Source organism: Cygnus atratus, chromosome 20 (assembly GCF_013377495.2).
Source record: "Cygnus atratus isolate AKBS03 ecotype Queensland, Australia chromosome 20, CAtr_DNAZoo_HiC_assembly, whole genome shotgun sequence".
Taxonomy (NCBI): domain Eukaryota; kingdom Metazoa; phylum Chordata; class Aves; order Anseriformes; family Anatidae; genus Cygnus; species Cygnus atratus.
Genome location: NC_066381.1, coordinates 1,127,874 through 1,152,304, shown reverse-complemented (window position 1 = coordinate 1,152,304; position 24,431 = coordinate 1,127,874). Strand labels below are relative to the sequence as shown.

Genomic DNA, 24,431 nt, shown 5'->3' with positions numbered 1-24,431 from the left:
CCTCGAGTCAGGAGAAACCTGGAAGCACACATTCAGAGCTGAAGGATCAGGTGGCTGCGACCACCCTCAGCATCACCTCCCTGCCCCTACAACGGCTGCTTACAGCTCTGCAGGTTTTGGGTTCAAAGTTATTTTAAAGCACGACAGCAAGGCCCTGTGCACGGGGCAGAGCTGCAGCACCGTGGATACGAATGGGAAATTTCTTTAAATCAGCTTTTGCAGTATGTTTAGAGCTGTTTAGTCTGTACGGAGAGGAGCTGCTTGCTGCAGAAACCTATCAACGTACACGAAGGAGAAGAACCACACTACATATTTCTCTCCTTACCAACCTATTTGCATAAACAATTTTGGAGGATAAAAATTTATGCGTGTATTGAGGACGATATAGTAGTACAATTTACTACATTGGCCCAGACACGCATAATTGCCAAGAAATAAACACGGGGTTTATACGGAGGAATAAAACATAGAAGAGAGGCAGAAATGGTGACACATGAAATGCCAATGCTGAAAAATGGAAGTCAGCCAAAACCCAATTAGTTTACCCTAACAAGGATAATGCTATATTCTCCTCAGAGGAAAACATGCTGGAAGGAGAAGGCTCCTCTTTACCCGTTGACTCTGGTTGGTCTCTGCAGAAAAGCGTGCATTTCCTGGACAGGACGACATAGCACGGGCAGAACAGGACAAACCAGGGCACGCAGCCCACGGGGCCACAAGGCAGCCTTGCCCCATTGCATCCCGTGAGGCTGATGCAGGGCAGAGGGAGAAAGCAGGGCTTGGGGGCTCGCAACCAGCTCTTCTTCAATGACTTGGGGACGTGTGGATAAATGCACAGGTTTAGTAGCAGATGAAGTCTTCCCCAGGCACGTGCAGTATTTACCAGGTAAATACAGCAGCTTTATATGCAGTCTTAAAAACCACGCAAAAATCAATCGGTAGCAAGGAGGGAAACGGGGCGCGTTCAGCAGCATGAATGCAGTGGGGAGCAGTCTGGGTGTGCAGGGAGGTCACGCTAGTCCCCTAACAGTTTTTCTAATTGCAATCCCCAGCATTTTGGAAAAAGGGTTTTGGCCAATGCTTTAGTCAACACTTACTTGGTTTGCACAGAGCATGAGACACTAAAGAGCATTTTGCAACAGCAAGTCTCGGCAGCTGAGCTTTCGTAAGGCCAGCAGCTCGGATGCTTCACTTCCCTCGCCTGCACTTTTATGTCCCATCCCAAAAACCACATCAAACCCAGCTGCTGGCTCTGCTCTTACACATTCAGAAGTGATGAGGTCTTCCCTCGCCTTCTCTCAAAACCCTGCTGAGCGACACAAGCTGACAGCTTACACGGGGGCTCTGTGTCGCCAGGGCAAAGCTGGCTCTAGCGACCCAGTGCCGCGGGGTGCTTCGGTGCCGCAGGCAGGGTTTAGGAAGGACTGTGCTTTCCAAAAAAAACCAGTTTTTGTCGTTGTTTTTATGGGAAGTAATGCATTCAGAGCCTGCAGCATTGTGCTCCCTGCACTGTCTGAGCATTTAAAAGCAGAGAGATTAAAACCCAATACTACTACCCTCTATTTACATTCTTTGAGAAGAAAGCTTATCTTTGGAAAAGCAATCAGGTACCCTCAGTCCGTTTGTCAGCACCTTCCCTTGAAATGCTTTCTTTGCTGAGCCTAAATATATTCTTTTACTAATAAGGAAAAAATATTGTTCTGGGGAAAGGGAACGGGGCTTTGCACTTTGGCACTTAAGGTAGTTTTTTGTTTTGTTTTTAAATTCCATGTTTCTGTACTTATATTCTTGAAACTTAAAAATATGCCTGTGTGTTTTCGAGTACCTGCGCAGCTTCCTGCCAGCAGTGCAGACTGCATTTCAGACCAGGTGAGCCCACAGCCCATGGGGTCACCAAAAACCACCTGCTTCACACTAGACGGTTTACATTAAGAGCATTTTGAGACAAAAGTGCATAGCAGAAACACTCCTCTCCTTAGCTCCCCTGGCAGCAGCTGGAACAACTCAGGAGCATCACCACACTGCAAATTTCATCGATCTGCAATGATATCTGACTAAGAATACAAAAATAAATCTGTCTACAAGCAGCTGTACAGCAGGACAGAAGTACACCCATCACCCATTTTCCTCTTGCATTTGCATTGACACCAGAGACTTGGGGCCAGTCCCAGACTCCAGGTGTGTTGCAGCACATCAGTCCTAAAGAAACAGCACGAGCCTTGCAGAGAACCTCTCTGTGAACCACAATTGGTGGGGTAGGCGCACATCTGGATTTTCTATAATGGACAGAAGTCGTGAGCTGTCTAGACGGTGCAGCTGGGCTCTTGCAGTCAGAAGGAATTTAAACATTGCAGCCCCAGAGGCAGCGCGCGAGGCTGAGATGGGTCCATTCCTCCTGCTGCCACCATGGCTGGCTTTGCAAGCCCGCCTCACCTTTATGATTCCCTTTGTGAGAAATACAATCCCATCTTCCAACTCCATTTTACTTCTCAAGGTTGCAGAGTTTTGAAATGTTTAAGAACTCTGGGACCTGAAATAGATGTCTGAGTGCGGGGTAATGCCACGTGAAATGTGCTGCTCAGGAATTATTTACCGCTTCGGATTTGCAATAAGGTTGCTTTCAGCTACTGGCTTTGTATTGCCGCTCTCCATGTCTGTGCCCAGAAAAATGTCTGACATCAGGAAGGCAGCTGGAAAATGACTCTGAAGGTCTCAGTCCTGAGCACCTTACTTTAAAACCGATGCAGCCAATCATTTCAGTAAACAACTCCTGCACACAAGGCATTATTAATTAGACCACATATAATGAGAGAGAAAACTTGTACTGTGCAACTGCAGTGACTTTTTGGCACCTGTCAGTACAAAGAACTCTGACAGTACTCCTTAAAGTCAAACAAATAATTCATTATATTATTACACAGAGTTTCTCATCTAATTACGGCTCACAATTATTTAAGGCTCCCTTTATTCAACAGTGAAAGTGGCTGAGCTGGAGCCATTCAGGGGAAAAAATAAGAAATGTTGTAGATAAATTAATCTTAACAGGGTCACACAGCTTGTTAAAAGCTAAAAACCTTTTATTTTTATTTATCAATTGTAACCTCAGGCTTTGCATGGAAGAAGTAAAGATTAAACTAGTTAAGTAACAAACATGTGGAACAGAAGGCTATAACCAACCCATTCTTTGCAAGCAGCCACACTGAAGCAGATGGAACACCTCTCAGAGCTGGCAACTACAGTGCCTGGAAATGGGGTTTGCTATCACGTTTCCTGAGAGCAGCGAAACAAAAAGGCAACACCAAACAAAGGCAAAAGCGACCTGGCCCTGTGCTGCTGGGCCGGTACTGCAGTGCCTGATGCTCGTGGGATCGTTCCTCTGCCACTCGTCAGCTTCTATTTATTAAATCTAATCTTGCATGAATTAGTCTAAAGAAAAGATTCATTATTGCGGATTTTTTTTTAATCTGTACCCGCTGCAGAGATGAACAACTCATCTGCCAATTAATCCAGGGCTACATCCAGACTGTTTTAATTCTGATGGATGAAAAATTGATTACCTTAGCATAACTGATCTTCTTTTAATAACTACCAGATCAAGCACAGCAGAGCCACCTTCCTATTTGGAAGGAGACAGAGGGGAAAAAAAAAGAAAGCAACTTAAAACCCATAAAACCTCACGCTCACACCTGCAATCAGGCTGTACTTTGGCTACTGAGACACTTTGTCCCGAGACAGGGAGGAGCCCCAACGCAGGGCTGTGGCATCTTCCGTGACCTTCTGACGTGAAGCAGCAAGCCAAGTCCCTTTTCCCCGTGTACTGCACCAGTCACAGCCGTGGGGTAATGCTGATGTAACAGCTGAGGATAACAAGAGGACAGGGTCCAAGTTCTGGATCTGGGACGCAGGATCACAGGGACAGCTCACGCTCTCCAAATGATTTGCAAGGCAAGAAGGAAACAGATGTGATGGACCATTTTTCTGTAATATAACCCTTGTTAGCCAATCTGCAGCTGGTAGTTAAGTGCTTCCTTCTCCTCCCTAAATATAGACGAAATGCTCAGCATGGAGCAACTTCACTGTCCTTCACCCAAACTCTCAAGCCTCCTACAAGCACAGCCAGGGCGCGTGTGAAGTCCTCGTGTCCCACCAGAGCCCCATGGGACAGACACGGGTGATGCTGGAAAGCCTGGTGGGAACAAAAAGAAGGCTGATTTCATCTCTGGTGGGAAGATCTCTTGGTTGATGGAAAGCGATGAGCACCACAGACCAGGTTGCCATCTCCCCCCAGTTTATTTCAATTGCAGCTACCACCAATGACATCTACTGTGGTGGCACACTGTGCACCCTCAGCACTGCATCTTGGCTATGGGAAGTCTTCTCCCCATCTCTTCCAGGAGACGACAGCGAGGAGAGTCCTTCCTCTGAAAGCATGTCTCCCTTATCAGACCGCCCGTACCCTCGATGGAAGGACACCTCACCTCCACCAGCACGGGGTAGCTCAGGGAATACCCTCCTGCAGGGCCTCCAAGAGGAACGAAAGCAAAATCTTCCCCATCGAGTGGTTGCAGAGACCTTCCCAAAAGCGGCTGCCTTGGCTCGTGCTGCAGCTGCTCGGTGCCAGTGGGCACGCTGTGCCTGCTGCGACCCTGCTGTGCCAGAGGAGCCAGCCAGCAGCACCAGGGAAAGAAAATACTCCACTGGTGAGACGAGGGAGGTCTGCGGCAAAATCGCTGCATCTGGACCAAGCAGCCCTAGAGGATCTTGCATCCAGGGTACGGACCTGAATCTGATTGCAGAAGTCAGGCAAATCTGTTTATTGGGGCGAAAGAGGATGCTGACAGCAACTTCTCTGAGCTTGCTGACCATTCACCTCAACCTGTTAACAGGCACCTCCACTCAGGGTAAAAAAGTGTTCCTTGTGCTAAGGCATGGCTCACTGACATGGAAATCAACCCCAGCACCACGGGGGAGGCAGGGATGCTCACACACACACAGACCCGCTAAGGACCAGACTGAGCAGCAGCACGGGGTGCAGACTGCGCTAACGAGAAACTCGGGGCTGGAAAGCAACTGGGAGAACATGGCTGGAAACCAACTCCCTTGCAAAAGCGAGTCAGATATTTAAATGAACACAAGGGGAGGTAATTGGCAGGCAAGTGCTTTGATACAACGGAGCGGGTGGTAAACACATGCATAAAGCAAATTCAACAAAGTGGGGCAGAGGGTTTCATTTGAGAAATTATTGAAATGCTAGCTTTCATTCAAAAAAATGTTTGCTGCAAGGCAACTGGAGCACGTTCCCTCTCCTTAGGCGCTTGTTGTGGTTGTCTCGAGGAGACGTTTATTGTTACAATGCAGGAAAGCCAGCTGCCGGAGGTCTCACTCTGGAAAAGGTTATACATATTAATGGTTGTATTATAAAGTCGCTGCTGTCTCAATATCTCAGCCAATTAGTTCAAAAGCACTAACAAATTAGGTTTTTGTACTGCGGCATTTATAGAATTTGGTACAAAGCGACACAATTACTGAAGGATTTAGCACCACTGCTGAAGAACCAAAGCAGACGCAGCCAGGACGCAGCGGGCTGGAGGTCGGCTTGCTGGGGCACACAGAGATGGCTCTGAGGAATCCCACAGACACGGGAACCTGGATCCAGAGGGACCCTGCACCCAAGCCCAGCTGCCCTCTGGCTCCCAGGGGCTGTAACTGATACCCAGCTGACCTCAAAGCGTGGGAACACCCGCAGCTAGTGGTTCCTCAGCTCACTACGAGGGCAGTGCAGGTGCTCCCTGCATTATTATTTTAGGGCTCTGTGAAGGGTAACTGGAAAGCAAACGCTTCACACTAAGGCTTAAGCTCATGCATCCTTTGCAGCTGCTATTGCACAGTGCAGAGCTGCCAGGTCCAGAGCTCCCCGAGGCAAGCAGCAGTCCTCTCGCTTCCCCAGCTTCACCGAGGCCTGAAGGCTTTCACTAGCCTCTTATTTTTAGTTGTAGAAAGACACACAGACACCATGACCATACTTCTGGTCAACGGAATTAAAAAAAAACGTGTGTGCATGCATATGTGTGAGGGAAGAGACTTCAAAGACTAACAGCAGATTTTCGAGACACTGAAGTACCCCTAAAAGGCAACAGCTTCTATAACCTCCTCTTGATTTCCTGAAACAAGAAAATACCACTAGACAAACTGCAGCTTCCTCTACCTAAAAAACCCTTTTCTACCTAAATCCCTGGCCTTAAAATATTTCAGAGCTCAAATCCTAAACTATTATTCATCAAGTGAGCAGGTGCCTATCAATGACTCTTCTTAAGTCAAGGAGCAGAGGCTATAATCAAGGTGCATTACTTCTGACGTGTCCAGACTCTTTAGTAGAGGCTGGCACTTCAATACTAGGGTCTAAAATTATTAGTATTAGTATTGTTTGAAAACCTCAAAACTCAGACCTAGCAGAGCCCAAAGAACAAAATCACATTTTAAAATTATTTTTATTACCTACTTCCTGCAACTCCTTAACTTTCTAAAGATACCTTTGATTTTGCAATTACTCACTACAGTTTGATTGTTCCCAGAGTACAGATTTTCTCCAAATAATATACACTGACAAATTTTATTCTCCACTGGAGCCTGAAATTCTGAATTAAATGTAATAGAAATATATTTTTTTTATTAGTTGTTTTAGTACCAAGTATAGATTGCTTCCAAAAGACACCCTCTCCTAATGGCTTTGGAAAGCAAAGCAGCTGTTGAATTCCTCCTGGGCTGGTATCAATCTATTCTTGTTACTAACAGTGTTACTTAAATTATGCATCAATAACTTAGGTGGCAATCTGTTTCCTTTCTTTCCCTGGGCCTTTCACCTTAGAAAAGGATTTTTTGCATTCAAGGATTTGTTCAGGCACAGTTGCCAGTGGCAACAACCAAGACTGAGACTGTAAATAAAGCAACTTTACGGTGAGTTGAAACAAAAAAAAAATAGTGCCAGGTATCACATTTTTTTCTGCTCCTTTTACACATATTCCCATAAAACAGCAAATCAAGAAAAGCAACAAAGTTTTGCAACTGCACATAAGTTTTCTACAATGAGATTCTAATTGTTTCCAAACACCAATTCAAAATATTTCAGACCTTCTGCAAGTGGCGATTTTAACCAGTTACTCCCTGTGTGTAGCATAGTATGGCCAGAATTGTCCTGCATGTAAAGCCATACAACACTGACTAAAACCAGGTCCCCAGCCAAGCAAATGGTGAGAGAGAATGTGTGGCTTCAGCAAACACAAGCAAAGAATATGCAAAGAGCAAAATCATCACTAGTAGCATAATAAGTAGTTGCTCCACCAGTTGCCTTGCTATCACATTATACATTTCCTATCATCTTTTTGTTAAGCTTTGCTGGAGCTCAGAAAGCCAAGTTGTACTTGATATTTCTCATAACCTGCATCCTTTAAAAATTATTTTTTGGCACTTCACTTGTATTTCAAATTGTGTTGATGGTATTTATGAAGGAACCTGAGTTTCTAACACAACGTCTTACATACACACTCAAAGGTTGCTGAGACATGCCTGGCTTCCAAAGTGCCCCAGCAGCATGAGCGACACTGGGTGGCATCAGAAGGCAGCTCTGCATCCTCTTCTCCATCATCAGGACGGAGAACACAAACGTGCTGGTTGCGTTCTGACGAATGATTTTACAGAAAGTCAGGTCCAGTTCAAAAAAGCAAGCAGCCGGTATTTAACATCTACATATCAACTTCAACTTTGCCAAAATTATAGCTCCAGAAGAAGCAAAATATGTTATTCCAGCTCTGGTTGAAGTGAACAAGGACATCTAGAGCTTCGGAAGGTACTGCCAGCATTCAGAGGAGGCAAAACACAACCTTAACCTGGTGTGAAGCGTAAGTTCCCTACAGAGCTGCATATACCAGTGAAGACCATCACAAAGAAAAATAAGGCAATGAGACAAAAACAGCTCACCCACCTCAACAAGATTTGCCTTTGCCTCTCTCAAAACACAAAGCAGTGAGCGTGACAAAGCACAAGAAACAGTGCAATGAGCTCTTCCTGGACCCATTAAATATTTCATGCTTTGTATCGCTGTGGAAGTGCTGTGAGTTATCACGACCAACTGAAACCTGCAGTGGCTTCACTAACTCTCTACAGAACATATTAGGCATTTTTCCCTCCAGAAGCATTCAGCTAGCTCCAGAAAAAAAAATATCTGCTTGAATAAGGCAATTGCACATCACTTCCAAGGACAAGGCATGGTGCCTGCTCTCACAGCTTGGCACAGAGGAGCCTCACCTTCTTGTGAGCTATCAGCAGACAGTTTGAGTGTTCGTGCTCACAGGCGATTTCATAGTCTGGGATGAGTTCGGCCAGCTCCTGGACGAAGCGCACCACCTCTTCGTGCCAGGGGACGTTGGCCATGGTGAGGCTGCTGGCCGAGCTTTCTCCGCAGTACGTCACCCCCTGAGAAGAAACATAGGAACAGTCACTGTCAGCTCAACCCTTCAAGGTCAGGTCCATTTTACCCCACTTCGTGCTGCACCTTATGGAAAAGAATCTGGATTCGGGGATAGCTTCAAATCGACCTGTCCCTCGGTGCTTTGGTAACCATTGTCTGCTCAGGCTTCCCCAACAGCAACACACAGGTCAGGCATTATCCTGCAAAAACAGTTCAAAGCACCCAAACAGATAGTGCTTGTCCTCCTGAGCCACCAAGGGATGTCTGAGAAGGTCGCTTTGCTTTGAAGCATGATGTGCCTAGAATAAAGTCTCACAAATGACTAATGCAACAAGTCTGGAGAAGAGGAGGCTGAGGGCAGATCTTACTGTTCTCTACAACTGCCTGAAAAGAAGGTGTGGGGAGCTGGGGGTCGGCCTCTTCTCGCAGATAACTAGCGATAGGACTAGAGGGAACGGCCTCAAGTTGCACCTGGGGAGGTTTAGGTTGGAAATGAGGAGACATTTCTTCTCAGAAAGAGCAGTCAGGCATTGGGACAGGTTGTCCAGGGAGGTGGTGGAGTCACCATCCCTGGGGGTGTTTAAGGAAAGATTGGACGTGGTGCTTTGGGACATGGTTTAGTGTGTGACATTGGTGGTAGGGGGACAGTTGGACCAGATGATCTTGGAGGGCTTTTCCAACCCTAATGACTCTATGAAGTTGCAGCACGGTGTTTCCAGAGGGGCCATATGTTCTGCAGAGGTAACGACTCCCCCTCCTGAGCCAAGGCTGCAATTTCTGCCACCATCCCCTACTATTTGTACAAATCTCTTCCTAGCTCATTGTAAAAACAGTTCTCCCCAAGCCCCTCCATCTTCTGGCTGTTCAATCTAATTACAAGACAGTTAAAAGTCTATTTTAGCCACAGGCAATTGCTGTAACTGCCCCAGATCAACACCGTTTTGGCAATCAAAACAAAAAGCCCATTTGCTGCCTTCCCGTGGTGCCCATGCAAGGAGACCCAGGGAACCGCAGCCTGGGCTGTGTGGATACGTGCTTCTGCAGCTGCAATGGATTGCACGTTTCAAGCAAGATGCTCAGTGCTCTTTACTCAATTGTTTTGAACTTGAGATCTCAAGGTTCTTCCCGACTACTGGGCAGTCTACTGAAACAGTAGGATCTTCCCTGTATTTGTGTAAGAGAGGCATTTACAAATCATTATGCAGCCGTGCGCCCATGGGCTGGGCAGAGTCCCACGGGGCAGCAGAGCCAGTACTGGCAGAGACGTGGCTCATTAGGAGAAAGGAGTAGATGTAGGTGCTGGCAGGGCAGGAGCAGCTTGAACCCAGAGAAACAGCATTAAAATACCTTTATTTCAAAAGAAAGGGGAAGAAAAAATCCGTAAGTATACAAATTATCCTTCTAGTCTGTGCATGCACAAAGGGTGCAATTGAGAGGCCAAAGAAATGTCTAAAAATTAAAAGGTACAAAAGTTGAAAAAAGTGGAGGATTCCTGTGAACCTGGAGATCTTCTGAAGACAAGTGCTAATTAAGTTCAAAGCAGGACAGAACCGGGCTTTAAAGCTGCAGAATTCGCATGGTCCAGTGCCACTTAACACTTTGCCTTCGCTAAACCAAAAGTGACTCCACAGGGATGAAAGCATCCTCCTCCCCAGGGCAAAACCCAGATTTCCCCCATTAACAAACAAAGTAAAAAAAAAAAGTTCTGCTTCTGCCCTTCTGCTCACCTGAGCTGTTTTTCAGCAGCAGCCAAGCACCTAACAACCCCTCAATAAAGCCAGCAAGTGAACACCTCTGGGAAGGAAGGATGAGCGTGTACTCCTGGAAGTGAAAGAATTGCACAGGGACATGTGGGAAACTATGGGAAAAAGGACAGGAGCCCTGGTCAGCACCTTGGCATTGGTGCCCTGCCAAAACCTCACCTTCCTGATTCAGCCTGCTTTGCCTCTGGTCTGCTTCCCTGCCCTGCAGTATCGCTGCTCTGACTTCCACAGACAACAGCAAAACACTGTAAAACAACGTCAAGCCTAGACAGAGGTGCTGCTCTTTGTCTTGCATTCATTGCCCTGCAGGCAGAAGAAGCCCAGCACCAAACTCGCAGCTTAAGGGCAGCCCCAGCCCCAGAGCAGACTGCGAGGGTTGGCTGGTTCTGCCCCAGCTGAGCAGGAAAGGACAGACACAAAGCCCCACGAAGTCAGGGGATTTTAGAAGCCAGGTGGAAAACTTTGCTTGACTAACTCTAGCTGAAGAAACAAGTCACCAACTTCCAAGATTATTCTGTAATTCTCCAGCTTGGTACCAGCAGTGGTGTTCGCATGGATGTCTGCAGGCTGCTCACCGGCACTTACAGGATGCGTGGCATCCTAAAGAAGCCCTTGAGCAGGTTCTTTCCAGACCTCACCTACAAGAACAGACAGCAACAGCCAGGCACTCAGTGCTCCAGACCCTCATTAAAAACCAGCGGCTGGGGGCACTCATCCAAACTGCTGGGTATCTACTGGCTTCCAGGCAGACACACAACAGCAACCACACAAGCTGGCATCAGCTAGATGCAAAACTAACACTGCCACCATAAATCAGCCCAAATACGGCCCTGGAGGAAGGGGACAGGGGCAGAGAGGTGGTGGGCACGGCACAGGGACACAAAATGAAGGTGGACGCTCCCAGGGTGAGCAGGAGGTTCGGAGCTAAGCGGGTGGTGTAGAGCCATTAGTTACATGCCTTGGGGTTAGCCAGTGTAAAGAGCCAGTAAACACAGAGTAGTCAAGACTGAAAACATGAATAGACACCCAAAAACATAACAGCATTTATAAAAGCTCCCTCCAATTCATGCTACTCCTGCAATCTTTTGCTTCAATTAATTCAGAAAATACTGGGACCTGCCTGGAAAACAGTCCATCTCTGACCGTCTCCTGCACACGCAGAGGGAGGATCAAAAACCCTAAGTTGGTGCTGTAGAGAAATTCTTACTGTTTACTTACGAGCAGAATTTATTTGACCACATTAAAAAGCAGCTTGTGATTTTCTGGCCAAAGGCCATCGGAACAGTCTATAATTTCTATAATCCTACCACTCGGTGAGAAGTCCACGTTGCTTTGTGAAATGCTGAGAGCCGAAGCAACTGCCCCAGAACAAGCGTATGCAAGAAGCGGAGGGATTTTCATAAAACTGAGGGGTGCTGATTGCAGATTTCCCCTCACCCTGCCCACACAAACAGCAGCACCGCCTGCACCCACCACAGCCCCTGCCACTCCTGGCTGCCACAGCACCGCTGACTTGGCAGAAATAAAAGTCGTGCAGTGCTGGAACCCCAAAAACCCTTTTCCATGGGGTGGGAAGTACCCAGCACCTGCGGGCTGATATGACAAGCGCTACGAGCATCGGCTGCGCAGAGCACAGACAGCAGCTTCCCCCTGCAAACTAGTCTGCAAAGCTCTGCGGCTCACCAGTGTGCACATGAAGAGCACAAGTCTTCCAGAAAGCAATCAGAAAAGCTGTTTCCCTGAAGCACCCTCAGAACTAGTTACTGAATGAAGTGGCGTTGTTCAGAAGATGCTTTCCTCCCCGCTTCGTTCGCAGTGACACCCACCAGGAAGACCTGGTTTTCTGCAGCAGTACTCGTGCCCTGCAGCCCAAGCAGCGCAGCTCCACAGGCTCTCCTAGTCCAGAGAAGACAAAGCCACTTCCAACCTTATAACTTGGAGATTTGTTATTTTAATTTGGAGATATAAATCAGTAACTGAGGAGGTTCAAGTGATCAGTCTTAGCAGTGACCTCAATTTCACTTAAGCCTTGCTCCATCTTTGAGTTAAAGTTTTCATAAATTAGCTCAGCAGTGTGAAGTTTTCTGAAGTGTGTTGTTGCTTATTTCTGCCCTTCCAGATAAAACTCGTTACAGGTGTATTGAAGCAGTTTAACCTGTCATATCACAACAAAGGTCACAAGCTCACTGGCACTCAGAAGGGCAAACTCACGTAGGAAGCTTGGCTTTTCTTCCAGACAAAAGCCCAAGTCCCCTGAACTCAACGCTTCCACTATTTTATTCCAAGCACAAAATCCCATCAAGCATGGGCATTTAAAACATGCACTGCCATGTTTTTCCTCTCAAGAACACGTCTCCTACCTGGCACCTGCATCCCCACCATGTTTATGGCACCTGCTCCCAGCTGACATTGCATGTCCCGTTCCCAGTTCAGCCACATTAAAGCCAAACATGTCACGTCCAGCAATAAACAGACCTTTGGCAAACACTTGAAATTAAAGCAAGGTGAACCACACTGTAAGGCAGATGCTTAAAGGGGGGCGTTACAAAGGAACAGACTCATGCTAATTAGAAACTGTACAAGTTTTGGAAGCAATTACTTTCTCGCTGTTAAATTTACAATGACCCTTCTCTATTAATCTGCCCAGGCAAACAATATTCGAGCTGCACGCCGTAACTCAGAGCTGGAGCACAAACAGGTTGACCGTGCACAACAGCACACGAGTCGGGGGAACACTAAACAGGGAAGTACATTAATTTTTTTAAGCCCAGCTTTGAAAGTCTGAAAAAGACTTTAAGTGTTCGTATTAGAGCAGCCAGCCAAGCAACTAAGATATGCATCTCCAAAGTTCAGCGGTACAGACACAGCTCCATATAGCAATATTTTCCCTTGTTCATTATACAGATTATGATTTGAGCAGCATGAAAAATGGATGACTATGAGGGGGAAAATTCTTAGCGAGCTACAACATGACTCATTCTTTTAATAAACTTCAAAGATATCATTTACAAGCAAAGAAAGCACAGAGGCAAATGGAATAACTAAGTGCTCGGATGGCTGATTAATTCACATGCACAAATCAATGAAAATCAGCTTAGCAGCACACCGAATGAAAGCACATCAGCTTTCAACTTCTCCAACTTCTTAAAACTTGAGTTAATTAAGAGTGCTGATACCACTTAAAAAATGTGAACAGTTGATTAGGGCGGTCATGTTATATTTTTCAGTAATACACGAAGACAGTTATTAAGACATCAAGTATTAAAAAGGAAACTGTTCTATTGTACACCCTAGTGCTTATAGAAAATTCCCTGCAGTAGAAACATCAATGATGCTGCCTCTTAATTAGTCTTTAATACGGATGCTTTAGCATCCTGATCATGCCACACAGGCAAATACCTTGAAAGAAAACCTTTTGTAAAGCAACTCGGATGTTCTTGGTTATGCTGGTGGGAATCCAGAGCACCCTCAGCGAGCGCACTCGGGATTTATGTGCTGCTGTAACAGAGCCAAGCGTGCACAACTGTATTTAAGCAACACATTGTGCCGAGATGATTACTGCTGTGGCGAGCGAGAAACATGAGAAGCTCACGTCGCCTGCTGCTTGGCACATTTGCTTCACTGCGATCTGGCTCCTCGCCGGAGATCTCATCAGCTACCAGTCATTTTAATCCACGGGACTATGAAGGAAGGGAAGTAAATATGACAGCACTTTGTTTCTTAGCTCAGATAAAGTGCAGGCTTCCAAACTTAATTACTGAACAAGAGAATTTTCTGAGCTCCGAGCCCACAAATTATACATTTGTTCAATTGAGGCTTTGGTGAATTAACAGAAGAACAGAGCGTCGGCCAAGTGCTCCTGACCTGCTGAGCCACATAGCCACTGCTCCAAAACTGGGGCAGTCCTGCCCCAAGACGAATATAAAAAGCCTCAAATGACATGTTGATAGATCACACACCCTGCAATAAAAATGCTTATGACCTGAGCATCAGCATTGTCCAAATTATATACACAAGCTCTCATGCATGTCTGCTCCTCGCTGGAATGGATTCGGCCTTGTCGGCTGCTTTTTGTTTTTAATAGTCACTTTCAAGTTGATTTAACAAAGGCCGTTGGTTTATTTGTGTCAGTTAAATGCGAAGAGCAGGAACGGAAATGGTTAGTTAGGCAGCATAACCCCGATATTTATCGGGAGTTCTCCGGATGCACCACACGTACGGCTACATGCAGATCTGCGCCACAGCAGCCCATAAATCTTCAGCAACTCCTCGCATAAAGGCTAAGCTCTGAAACGCTGGATGTGAACTTTCCTTCCAGCTTTTAGAAGTGAATGATACAGACCTTGCAAGAGAAATGCTCACTGTTAAATCCCCCAGCCACCACTCCTCATGCCCTCTAAAGAGACCGCAGAGAGGTAGGCAGGCAGAAGTTAGACTCAGACTGGCAGGCAAGGGGGAGACTTCAGCCTGACAGTGACTTGCTTTGCTGTGATCCTTCCTATCGTGCTCCAGTTTCCCCAGTTGCAATGGGCTAACGGTGCTAGCTCCCTTCCCCTGCAACAAAGCAGGCAGAGGACAGAAAGCATTTCCCCACGTCACTGTTACAAACACGCGCAGCAGCGCTGGGCCAGCACACATGGCCAGCTGCCATGAGCTAAAGAGACTTTGTATTCTACAACTTCATCTGGTCATAGCTAAAAGCCCCACAAGCCATTCCCATGTGTTGTGCTTCCCACTTACTTTGGAGGCTAATCCTTTTTCTCGTGCTGAAAGCTGCCAGCTACCTCCTTACGCCTGGATGTTCACAAGAGTTGCCTTTGCACCCAAGCCCTGTGCAGGACTGCAAAAATTCCTTCTCAGTTTCAGAAATCTATTTGCAACAAAACGCAGGCTTGGACTAAAGACTGACTCTTCAATGACACAATGTGGCAGCTTCACTTGAAGATTCAAGATGTAATCATTCACCTCTGTTTGCGATGAAGCTTGTTATCAAGCCTTAATAGGTGCTCCAAGAATGCAAAAAATGCCTGTCAAGCCAAACTCCTCAGACACACCATGTGTTAGTAACTTTTAGCTGAACCAACAGAAATACCAAGCCGGCTCCCTGCCTCTGTCACCCAGATGTAAATAATTAAAGGAGGAGATTTCAGCAGAGGTAGCTCGGGACCTACCCAGAAGCCGCCCGTGCCATGTGCAGCCTCGTGCTCCCACCCAGGGCAACTGGCGTGCCCGAACGGCCGGTCCCTGGGGTGGCCCCGACCGCCCCGCAGCTCGCCCAGGGGGGTCGCACAGTGCTGCTCAGCCCTGCTGTGGGCACCTCAGCCCCTTCCACGCCTCCTGTCTGGTCCATGCAAAGTGCAGAGATGCTCTTGGGCCCATGGCTTGCTGCTTGGTGCAAACAGCAAGTCTTTTTTGTTTGTTTTTCCCCCCTTCAAGCAATTACACATTGCTTGGGTTTGTTTTATGGCAAGCATGAGGATAGGCGATTTTTTAACTTTGTCTTCTCATCTAACTGGAATGGCACCAAGACTCTGAGTAGCTTTTTGACAGGCGGGGGCAATCGCTTATTGGTGCATGTAATTAAAAACTCATTAAAGCAGAGCTCATTTTCCTCATTATTACTTAGTCTTTAGCACTAATTCTTTAGCACTTAGTCTTTACTGTTTAAGAGGACAAGACTGAGCAGACTGGGACAGATATGTCCCTCTGGTCCTTCCTCTCAGACACTGACTTGGTCATTTTAATTTTGTAGCGAAGCCTCAGATGCTGACCAGGAGCTGCAGCTGCAGAACCTCGTCCTTAGCTCTGCTGAACACGAGCTGGTCCCTGAACCATGAGCTGGGTGATGTGCTGGCACAGCCAGTCAAGGACAAGTGCTTTCAAGCAGCTGAACATCAATTCGAGGAATAGAGGAGGGTGACGAAGATGGTTGAGGGCCTAGAGGGGAAGACGTATGAGGAGCGGCTGAGGTCACCGGGCCTGTTCAGCCTGGAGAAGAGGAGGCTGAGGGGGGACCTCATCGCAGTCTACAACTTCCTCGCGAGGGGGAGTGGAGGGGCAGGTGACCTATTCTCTGTTATCACCAGTGACAGGACCCGTGGGAACGGTGTGAAGCCGAGGCAGGGGAAGTTTAGGCTGGACATCAGGAAGAGGTTCTTCACCGAGAGGGTGGTCGCACACTGGAACAGGCTCCCCAGTGAAGTAGTCACTGCACCAAGCCTGTCTGAATTTAAGAAGTGATTGGACTGTGCACTTAGTCACACGGTCTAAACTTTTGGGCAGACCTGTGCGGTGCCAGGAGTTGGACTCAATGATCCTTATGGGTCCCTTCCAACTCGGGATATTCTATGATTCTATGAAGGCTCGAGGAAATTCTGTGCAGTGCCACAAATCCCACCCCTGCTCTGCCCAAGCTCCATGATACAAACAGCCCTTGACCAGAGGACAAGCCCAACAGGCTTTATTATTATTTTTCCCTCCTTCAAACGAAAAGGCTGGAGAGAAGCAGCAGGGCTCTCTCTGCTCAGGCTGATATGGAGAGCTGCAAGATGCAGCTTCACTTCAGCACATACAGATGGCCTCCCCGAGGAGGGCTGGTTCACCTCCAGCTCCGAGCAGAGCAACCACACCTCCCGCACCATCACGGACACAGCTCTGAAGTCAAAAGCCAAGTGTGCAAGGATCAGCCCTTCACAAGCACACTTGCACGCACGCAGTCTTACACCTGTTGGCAGTGCAGAGGGGATGCCTGGGCACAACCACAATTACGCATGCAAACGTACCCAGCTGCTCCGTGATCTGCCTGCAGGGGTCAAAGGTCCGCAAGGGTTTTGGGTGCTCGGCTGGCCTTGAGCTAACACAACCCCACAGCATGCTCCACTCGTAGGCTATTGAACGAATTCTTTAGGACCTGCTTACATTTTTCCCTTCTAAACACTTTTGCCCCTTTGGTTTAAGAACAAATATAAATGGCAACATACTGTGTGTTAGCAGAAGCCTCTGGCTTTTAAAACAAGAAGAGGGTTTTGCAATGCTTGCCACTGCGAAAAGATGAGCTGCGCATCCTAGATATTAAATCTAACAATCAACCCAGTACGACTGTGATAGAGATGTTATGGCATTCAAGTTGACTAATGTAATAAATAAAAGTGATGTGTATTTAATGACCACATGACTGATTCTTCCTTTACTTGGGTTTTTGCACACCAGTAATCAACACTAATTTCTATTGGCTTAAATAAGAGAACAGGGTCCCACAGAGTTACACTGCTGTAAGATACTCATGTAAATGAGAACAAGTATTAAGCTCTGCAAGAATCTAAATCTCTACCCACTCCACCCTGTGAGCCTCTCTGGAGCAACAGGGGATTAGCTATATTCATTTTAAATGAACGTCATTTATCTCAAGTATTTAACCAGGAAATCCCGCAGAGATGAGCCTCATTTTCTGGCAGATGCTTTGCAGTATCTTGTAATATTTTTTTGTTTATTTGCTTTAAGCATGACCTGGTCTTTGCCCTAACCTATCTCACTGGGGTCTTGGAAAAAAAAAAAACAACAACAAAACACGCCCCAAACACATGCCAAACCGATTCTTTAGTGTTTCATCCTCAAAGAAACATAAGAAGTTACTTCTGATCAAAAAAAAAAAAAATCAGTCTTGGAGAAAATACCCATGTCACAAATGCAGTGTGAACACCACAAATATCACAGCTGGACACAAGGACAATTACACACCAGCAAGAGTTTTTGTTCAGTACATAGAGGAGCCCATGAACAGGAACTGCGACAGCAACGAGTGCTAGGTTTGAACACTCCTCAACCCTGCTGGGATTCTTCTGGGTCAGAATTTAACTCCCAGCTTTATACATTATCAGACCAAGCACCACTCTGACCACCGTGGGATTATGCCATAGTCTGCGTACGCTTTGCCTGCACAACTGCAAATTCCCCAGGCGTTGGGGCTACACTTGAATTACCAATGCAGTCTCTTTTCTGCTGCTGCCCTTTGCCTACATCTATTACTACATGCACCTTTTATTCCAGAGCAGTCAAACAGAAGGACAGAGACCCCAGCTTTTGCTTCGCCCTGCAGTGCATGGGCAGAAGCAATGGAATAACCTCAACTCATGGAATCACAGGATCATTCAGGTTGGAGAACACCTCTAAGATCATCTAGTCCAGCCTTTAACCTAGCACTAAGTCCACCACTAAACCATGCTACTAAGTTCCAAATCCACACGTTTCTTGAAGATCTCCATGGACAGTGACTCAACTGCTTCCCCGGGCAGCCTATTCCAATGCCACACAACCCTTTCAGTAAAGAAATTTCTCCTAATTCCAGCTTGTTCATCATCAGGGCAGCTCAAAGGTTTGTACAACACCCCTGAAATCCCCGCAGTGGCTATGTGCCCCGGTGATCCTGCCATGCGAGAGTGCTGATCGCGTGGGTAGGGCACTGGACAAGGGCTTCACAAACCAGCATTAAAAAAAATGCTGTGGAAAGAAGCTATCTCCAGAATGCACAACTGAGAGCAAAGCAGGGTAGCCTATACATTCTGTTACATAGGGGTGCCACAGCAGGTGGCAGGCACTGCAACAACATGACCATCACCAGCAGCGATGGGGACACCACCACCGGTGAACAGAGGACACTTCAGAGGTCAGCAAAGCGAGGAAGCCACCCTGAACACCCCTGTCCCTGTCAGCCTCTCCAGCTGGGGCTTGGCTGGAGCTTCCTTCCCTGCAGCAACTCAACTCGATGTTCACGAGCCCCCTGGAGCTGGCTGCTTGACCCTTCTGGCTCAGAAAAAGGGAAAAATTGGTTCCGCTCCCAAGGCGAGAAGCCACGTAATCCATTTGCATTGCAAAGTCACAGATGCACAGCAGCCAGAGGAGAACGCTGTTGTGCCTCCCCACAGAGCCACATCTTCCACACTTTAGGAACGCGGCTGTTCAGCAGGAACTGGCAGATGAAACCATGCGAAACAAATAAGGCCACTGGCTGGGCTAATCCTGCATTTACTGTAAGCTACTTTCCCTCTGCGGATCACTACGTGCCCACCTTTTGGAGCAAGTGCAATGTTCCAATGAGGCAAGAAAAAGGCAAATTGTTTAAGAACACCTGGCTCTCACAAAAACATCTCATACGGAAATCTGGGAGCACGCCTTCTGCCTTTTTTAGGTCTGTTTAAACACAGCCTAATGACAAGCAAATCCCTTGTTCCAGGAAAGCCACCACAAAATTTCTTTACTTTTTAAAGGGAAGCTTTATTTACTGAAGGCTGTGGGCAGGGAAGGAAGGCTCTCTCCCCATCACTTCCAGCCAAAGTACAGCAACTAGCAGAGACAAGGGCGGTGTGCGTTGCATCCTCTGGAAAGGCTTTAGCCTGGGTTTTCCCATGTCCTGAGTACTGCTGTTCATATTTCCAAGAGTAGAGACTTTCCTCATGCCTGCAGAGGGCTTTTGTGGCAATGGTGCAGGTACACCAACCACTAACCTACTCATGGAGGAAGAAACTGAGGCATGAGGTATTCTGCCCCTTGGCATGAAAGGACAAACCACGACCTGGCCCAGACCAGTATCCTGTGAGGCCAGGGTCTGGGAGATGTTTCTGTCCTGCAGCACTACCAGACCTTCCCTTACCTGCTGGAATATTTCTGAAAACATTCACAGAATCACAGAATGGCTGAGGTTGGAAGGGACCTCTGAAGACCATCCAGTCCAACCCCCCTGCCAAGCAGGATCACCTAGAGCACATTGTGCAGGATGGCATCCAGGTGGGTTTTGAGTATCTCCAGAGAAGGAGACTCCACAACCTCTCTGGGCAACCTGTCCCAGTCCTCTGTCACCCTCCCAGTAAAGAAGTGCCCCCTCATATTGAGCCAGAACCTCCTGTGCTTCAGTTTGTGCCTGTTGCCTCTCGTCCTGTCACTGCACACAACTGAGAAGAGACCGGCTCCATCCTCTTGACACCCTCCCCTCAGATATTTATACACATTGATGAGGTCTCCTCGCAGTCTCCTCTTTTCCAGGCTAAACAGGCCCAGTTCTCTCAGCCTGTCCTGTGTGACAGGTGCTCCAGTCCTCTGATCATCTTTGTAGCCCTCCTCTGAACTCGCTCCAGTAGTTCTGTTCCATTTAGATGAAAGCATCCTGCTCGCTAATCTAATTAAGTAGAATTAAACGGCATGCACTTCTTTTGAAAAAAACAAAACCCAACCAGACTGCTAACTTACGTCAGTGCACAAAAACTCCCAAATCCACCCAACAACAGGCACCACAAGCACCCACCTTCCTTCCTCATCCTGTGACCCCTGCAAGTCCCCCTGCAGCCTGGTGTGGGGCTGGTTCCTGAGTGAGGCCAAACCCTCGGCTACCCCACCGTGCTGCGTGGCTTTTGTGAAGTGCCACGCAGCCCCTCTCCACCTCAGTTAATACTTCTGCAAACAGGGTGAAGTGCTCAGTATACATCCTTTCCTCAGAGTAAAGTCATCACTGCTTGAGAACTGAGAAGCACCTCGAAGTGCCCAGTTCAAAGACAACGTTTTTGATGGAAGCAGCTTGGGCAGGAGCCTGGCCCAGCTGGGTAAGCACCAAGAGTCAATCCCTGACCACCTCAGGGGGCTTCTCATCTACTTCCCCAACAGTCCAGGCCATGATTTTGCCAGGGAGGAGTTGCTGGGAGTGCTGAGAACCACAGCTGTGAGGCTGAATCCTTCCTCAGGCAAAGGGAACTGCAGCCTTGGAGGAGACAGATGTTTGCCCTGGAGAGCGCTCGGGGGAATCTGCACTCGGAAACATTAATTAGTAAAAATGAAACAGGTGTAAGTTAATCAAAGTCTCTACATGACAGAGCAGTCTAAGTAGCACGTACAGCCTCAGCCTCCACACTTGGCATGCACTCATCTGTCTTCCTCACTGCTGCAAGGAAGGATCTTGTACCATCAGGCTGCAGGGAGACAGGGAGGAGATGCAAGGTGGAAGGGTCCCACAGGAGCAGCTCTTCTGCCAGGTTTTACTTTACTTATAAAACAGCCTGACATGCATTGTAAAACTGAGGGTTTTTTCCCCCCCAAAACCATACCCAACATCTTAGTTTGTATCAAGCTATCAACTTCAGCAGCACATTCAAAGACAAAAAGAACTCCCAATAGTGATAATATCACAGAATCATAGAAAGGCTTGGGTTGGAAGTGACCTTAAAGGTCATCCAGTTCCAACCCCCCTGCCATAGGGGAGGATGCTACCCACCTGATCAGGTTGCCCAAAGCCCCATCCAGCCTGGCCTTGAGCACCTCCAGGGCTGGGGCATCCAAAACTTCTCTGGGCAGCCTGTGCCAGTGCCTCACCACCCTCTGAGTGAAGAATTTCTTCCTAATGTCTAATCAAATCTATCCTCTTTTAGCTTAAGACCACCCCCCTTGTCCTATCATTATCCACCCAAGGAAAGAGTTCTTCTCCATCCTTTTTGTAAGACCCCTTTGGGTTTTGTTTCATAAGGAAATTGCAGCAAACTTTTTTCTTCAAAGCAGCAGTAAATAAAGGTTTTAAAAAGGGAAGAAAAATGAAAAAAGGAAAAAGAAAGGAAAGTGCAGAAGTAATAGAGCTGGAAAGATGCAGACCTGAGGTAGATGTGCTGGTCTGCAGGGGGAGCTGCTGGAAGAAAACGCTGATAGTGACTCCTTACAGAACACATTGTGATTTATTATTTTCTTATTTTTTTATTTTTTTTTTACATTCTCTGTATACTAAATTGATTAATCCCAAGATAAAGCACCTCCTGCCCCACTGTATCTCACATGCTCCTGTTAGTTGCTCTTCCAGTCCCGAGGACAGTATTTCCTCCTGTTTTGCACAGCCTGATGAATACTACATCAGTGAGTCAGACATTATCGCCTTTCCCCCGGCAGAATTTGAGACCACGGTGGGAAGAATAATGCCACAAACTACCAGCTTGTCCTAGAACATTTTGCTTAAAATGTTGGCTGACATAAAAGAAACAAGTCTAAAACTATTTATCTGTCCCTGCTCTCATGAGAAATACAAAAAAGCCCAGAGGGTTATGATTCTGTTGGGCAGAAATTGATGTCAGCTGCCATAAAGCTGGTCTCACATAACACTGAAGACTATGCTGAACACACGTATAAGGCATTTGAAACCTGTCTGCCTGATGTTAAAAGCAAGAGATACGTTCCTTATACATCAGTGAAACCTTTGGAAGAAGGAAACTTTAACACTGTTTATGTGGGAAACGGAGGAAAAAGGTAAAATACTGATGTGCAACTCACCTTGACCTCGATGAAGTCTGGTTTACCCAGCGATACCAGGTCAGCATAGGCTTTGAGTTCATCCACGTTCCAAGCTTTCACCAGTGTCAGCCTATAGACTGTACGCTGTTGCTGTAAAAAAATAAAAAAAAATTCATTACCAATCGACACTGACACATGGATGATATTCCAGCCTTCCATACAGCTTTCATACAGCCTTCCATACAGCCTTCCATACAGCTTCAAACAGGAAAAAAAAACATTCATTTATTCCAAGAAGCCACAGGGTAAGACAAAGCAGACCCGAACCAGGAGCCACTTCACTTGTTCTTTGAAGGAAGCTCCACACCTGTGAGTTGAGCCACCTTTTGCTCTACAAAGCCCCATCTCCTCTCTACAAAACCCAGACACTTCATTTTCACAGAAGCTTTTACTTATTTGGAAAATAACCAGGAACTTTCTCACTTTAATTTACTTCCCCAGGCTTAAAATCTCACCATTAGTTGCTTTACAGCTATTTTATTTCCTCCAGCTGGATCACCTGGCCCTGGTCACTTTTGGACAGGTTGAACAAGGACAGACAGAGCATTGCCTGCCCCTGTCCGAGAACTTTTCCAGCACATTAGGTACAACATTGCAGAGAAAAGGCTCTCGGGCGATCAGTTACGCAGAACATTTTGTTGGAAGCACAAAGTGACAGCTAAAAATCACAGCCAGGAAACAGTGCAAGTACCTCACTTACAACCTACTGTTACAACAAGTGTGGCACAAACTGCTATGGACAACCACGGTACCTGCAGCACTCGTGGCTGCAAGAGCAGCACCCACCCCTTGCTGCCCTCCGCATCCCCGACAGACCTGGTTCCTCCATTCCCGTGCCGAAGACGAGCCAGCTGAGCGCTGCGGGCAGCTCGCGCCGCACCAGGATGCCCCGGCTGGATTTATCCCCGTGCACTGCTCCAGGCAGCGCCCTGAGAACTTCTCTCCTTGGAGTTACTCAGATGCTTCCTCCAAGGGCTGCTCTCTGCAGCAGTTACTGGTGACAAAAGGACTTTGGCCATCAACGCATCCTTAATCACTTGGCCATGGGATGGATCCGGCTTCCCTGCCTACATCTGCCCCTTTCCCCTCTCCTTCCCTTCATCTTCCACTAAATTCTAGAGGTAGGTGAAATACAGCGTTCTGGACAACTTTCTGGTTAGATTTTCTGGATTAACTCCCTGCACTCACTCAGCACATCAGCTGCATGATGTGACAAAGGCCACTGCGCACCAAGGCCAGGATTTCACAGCACAGCAAGGGCTGGAGTCGGGTTCTCCTGCTCCACAAAGTCCAGACTTTCATCGCTTGAATTAAGAGATTCTCCCTTACCTATTAACATGTCTGTGGCATACGGTTACCCCAATTTCAATGCCACTTGTGGTACACTATTCAGTTTATTCCATTTTTTCCCCAGCACAGAACAATGAGGTAATAAGGATATCTGCTGCTGAACTGAACTTTTCATCACAAAACCTCAGACCTTTATGCACTGCAATGCCCTTGCGGCATCCACTTGCCGAGGCGACCGGCTCCGGGGCAGACGCGTGCTGCAGCGGAGCGCGGGATCGGGACAGGCAGGGCTATTTTTCGGGCATCGAGCCTACGTGAGGGAGCCGCCAGGCACCAGCAGCCCTCGTGAGGGAGGCTGACGAGGCGTAGGCGGAGCCAGCAGCGTCAGCGACAGCTCCTCCCCCCAGCCGTTCAAAGGCAGCCCTTAGGGAGCGCGAGCGACCAGGAGCGCGCTTAACAGGGCCGGCAAACAGGGAGTGACGCGGCAGTTAGCGAGGCAGTTAGCGCGGGCAGGGCGGGCAGGAAGGGCGGAGCGCTCACACCCGCTCATAGGGACACCTCCTCTAACGGCACTCTCCCGTCAGCTGGGCTGCAATGGTCTC

The 24,431-nt window shown here is 47.4% G+C and overlaps 1 protein-coding gene across 2 annotated transcripts in view; it reads right to left on the bottom strand.

Moving 5' to 3' along the window:
- Positions 1-24,431, bottom strand: part of LOC118254048 (S-adenosyl-L-methionine-dependent tRNA 4-demethylwyosine synthase TYW1-like) — a 110,635-nt gene that overhangs the window by 4,914 nt on the left and 81,290 nt on the right. For both annotated transcript variants that reach the window (XM_035559016.2, XM_035559017.2), the window contains 2 exons: positions 22,519-22,629; positions 8,302-8,469 (listed from right to left, as the gene is read on the bottom strand). In XM_035559016.2, the coding sequence (XP_035414909.1) occupies positions 8,302-8,469; positions 22,519-22,629 (279 nt within the window). The remainder of the gene's footprint in view (positions 1-8,301; positions 8,470-22,518; positions 22,630-24,431) is intronic.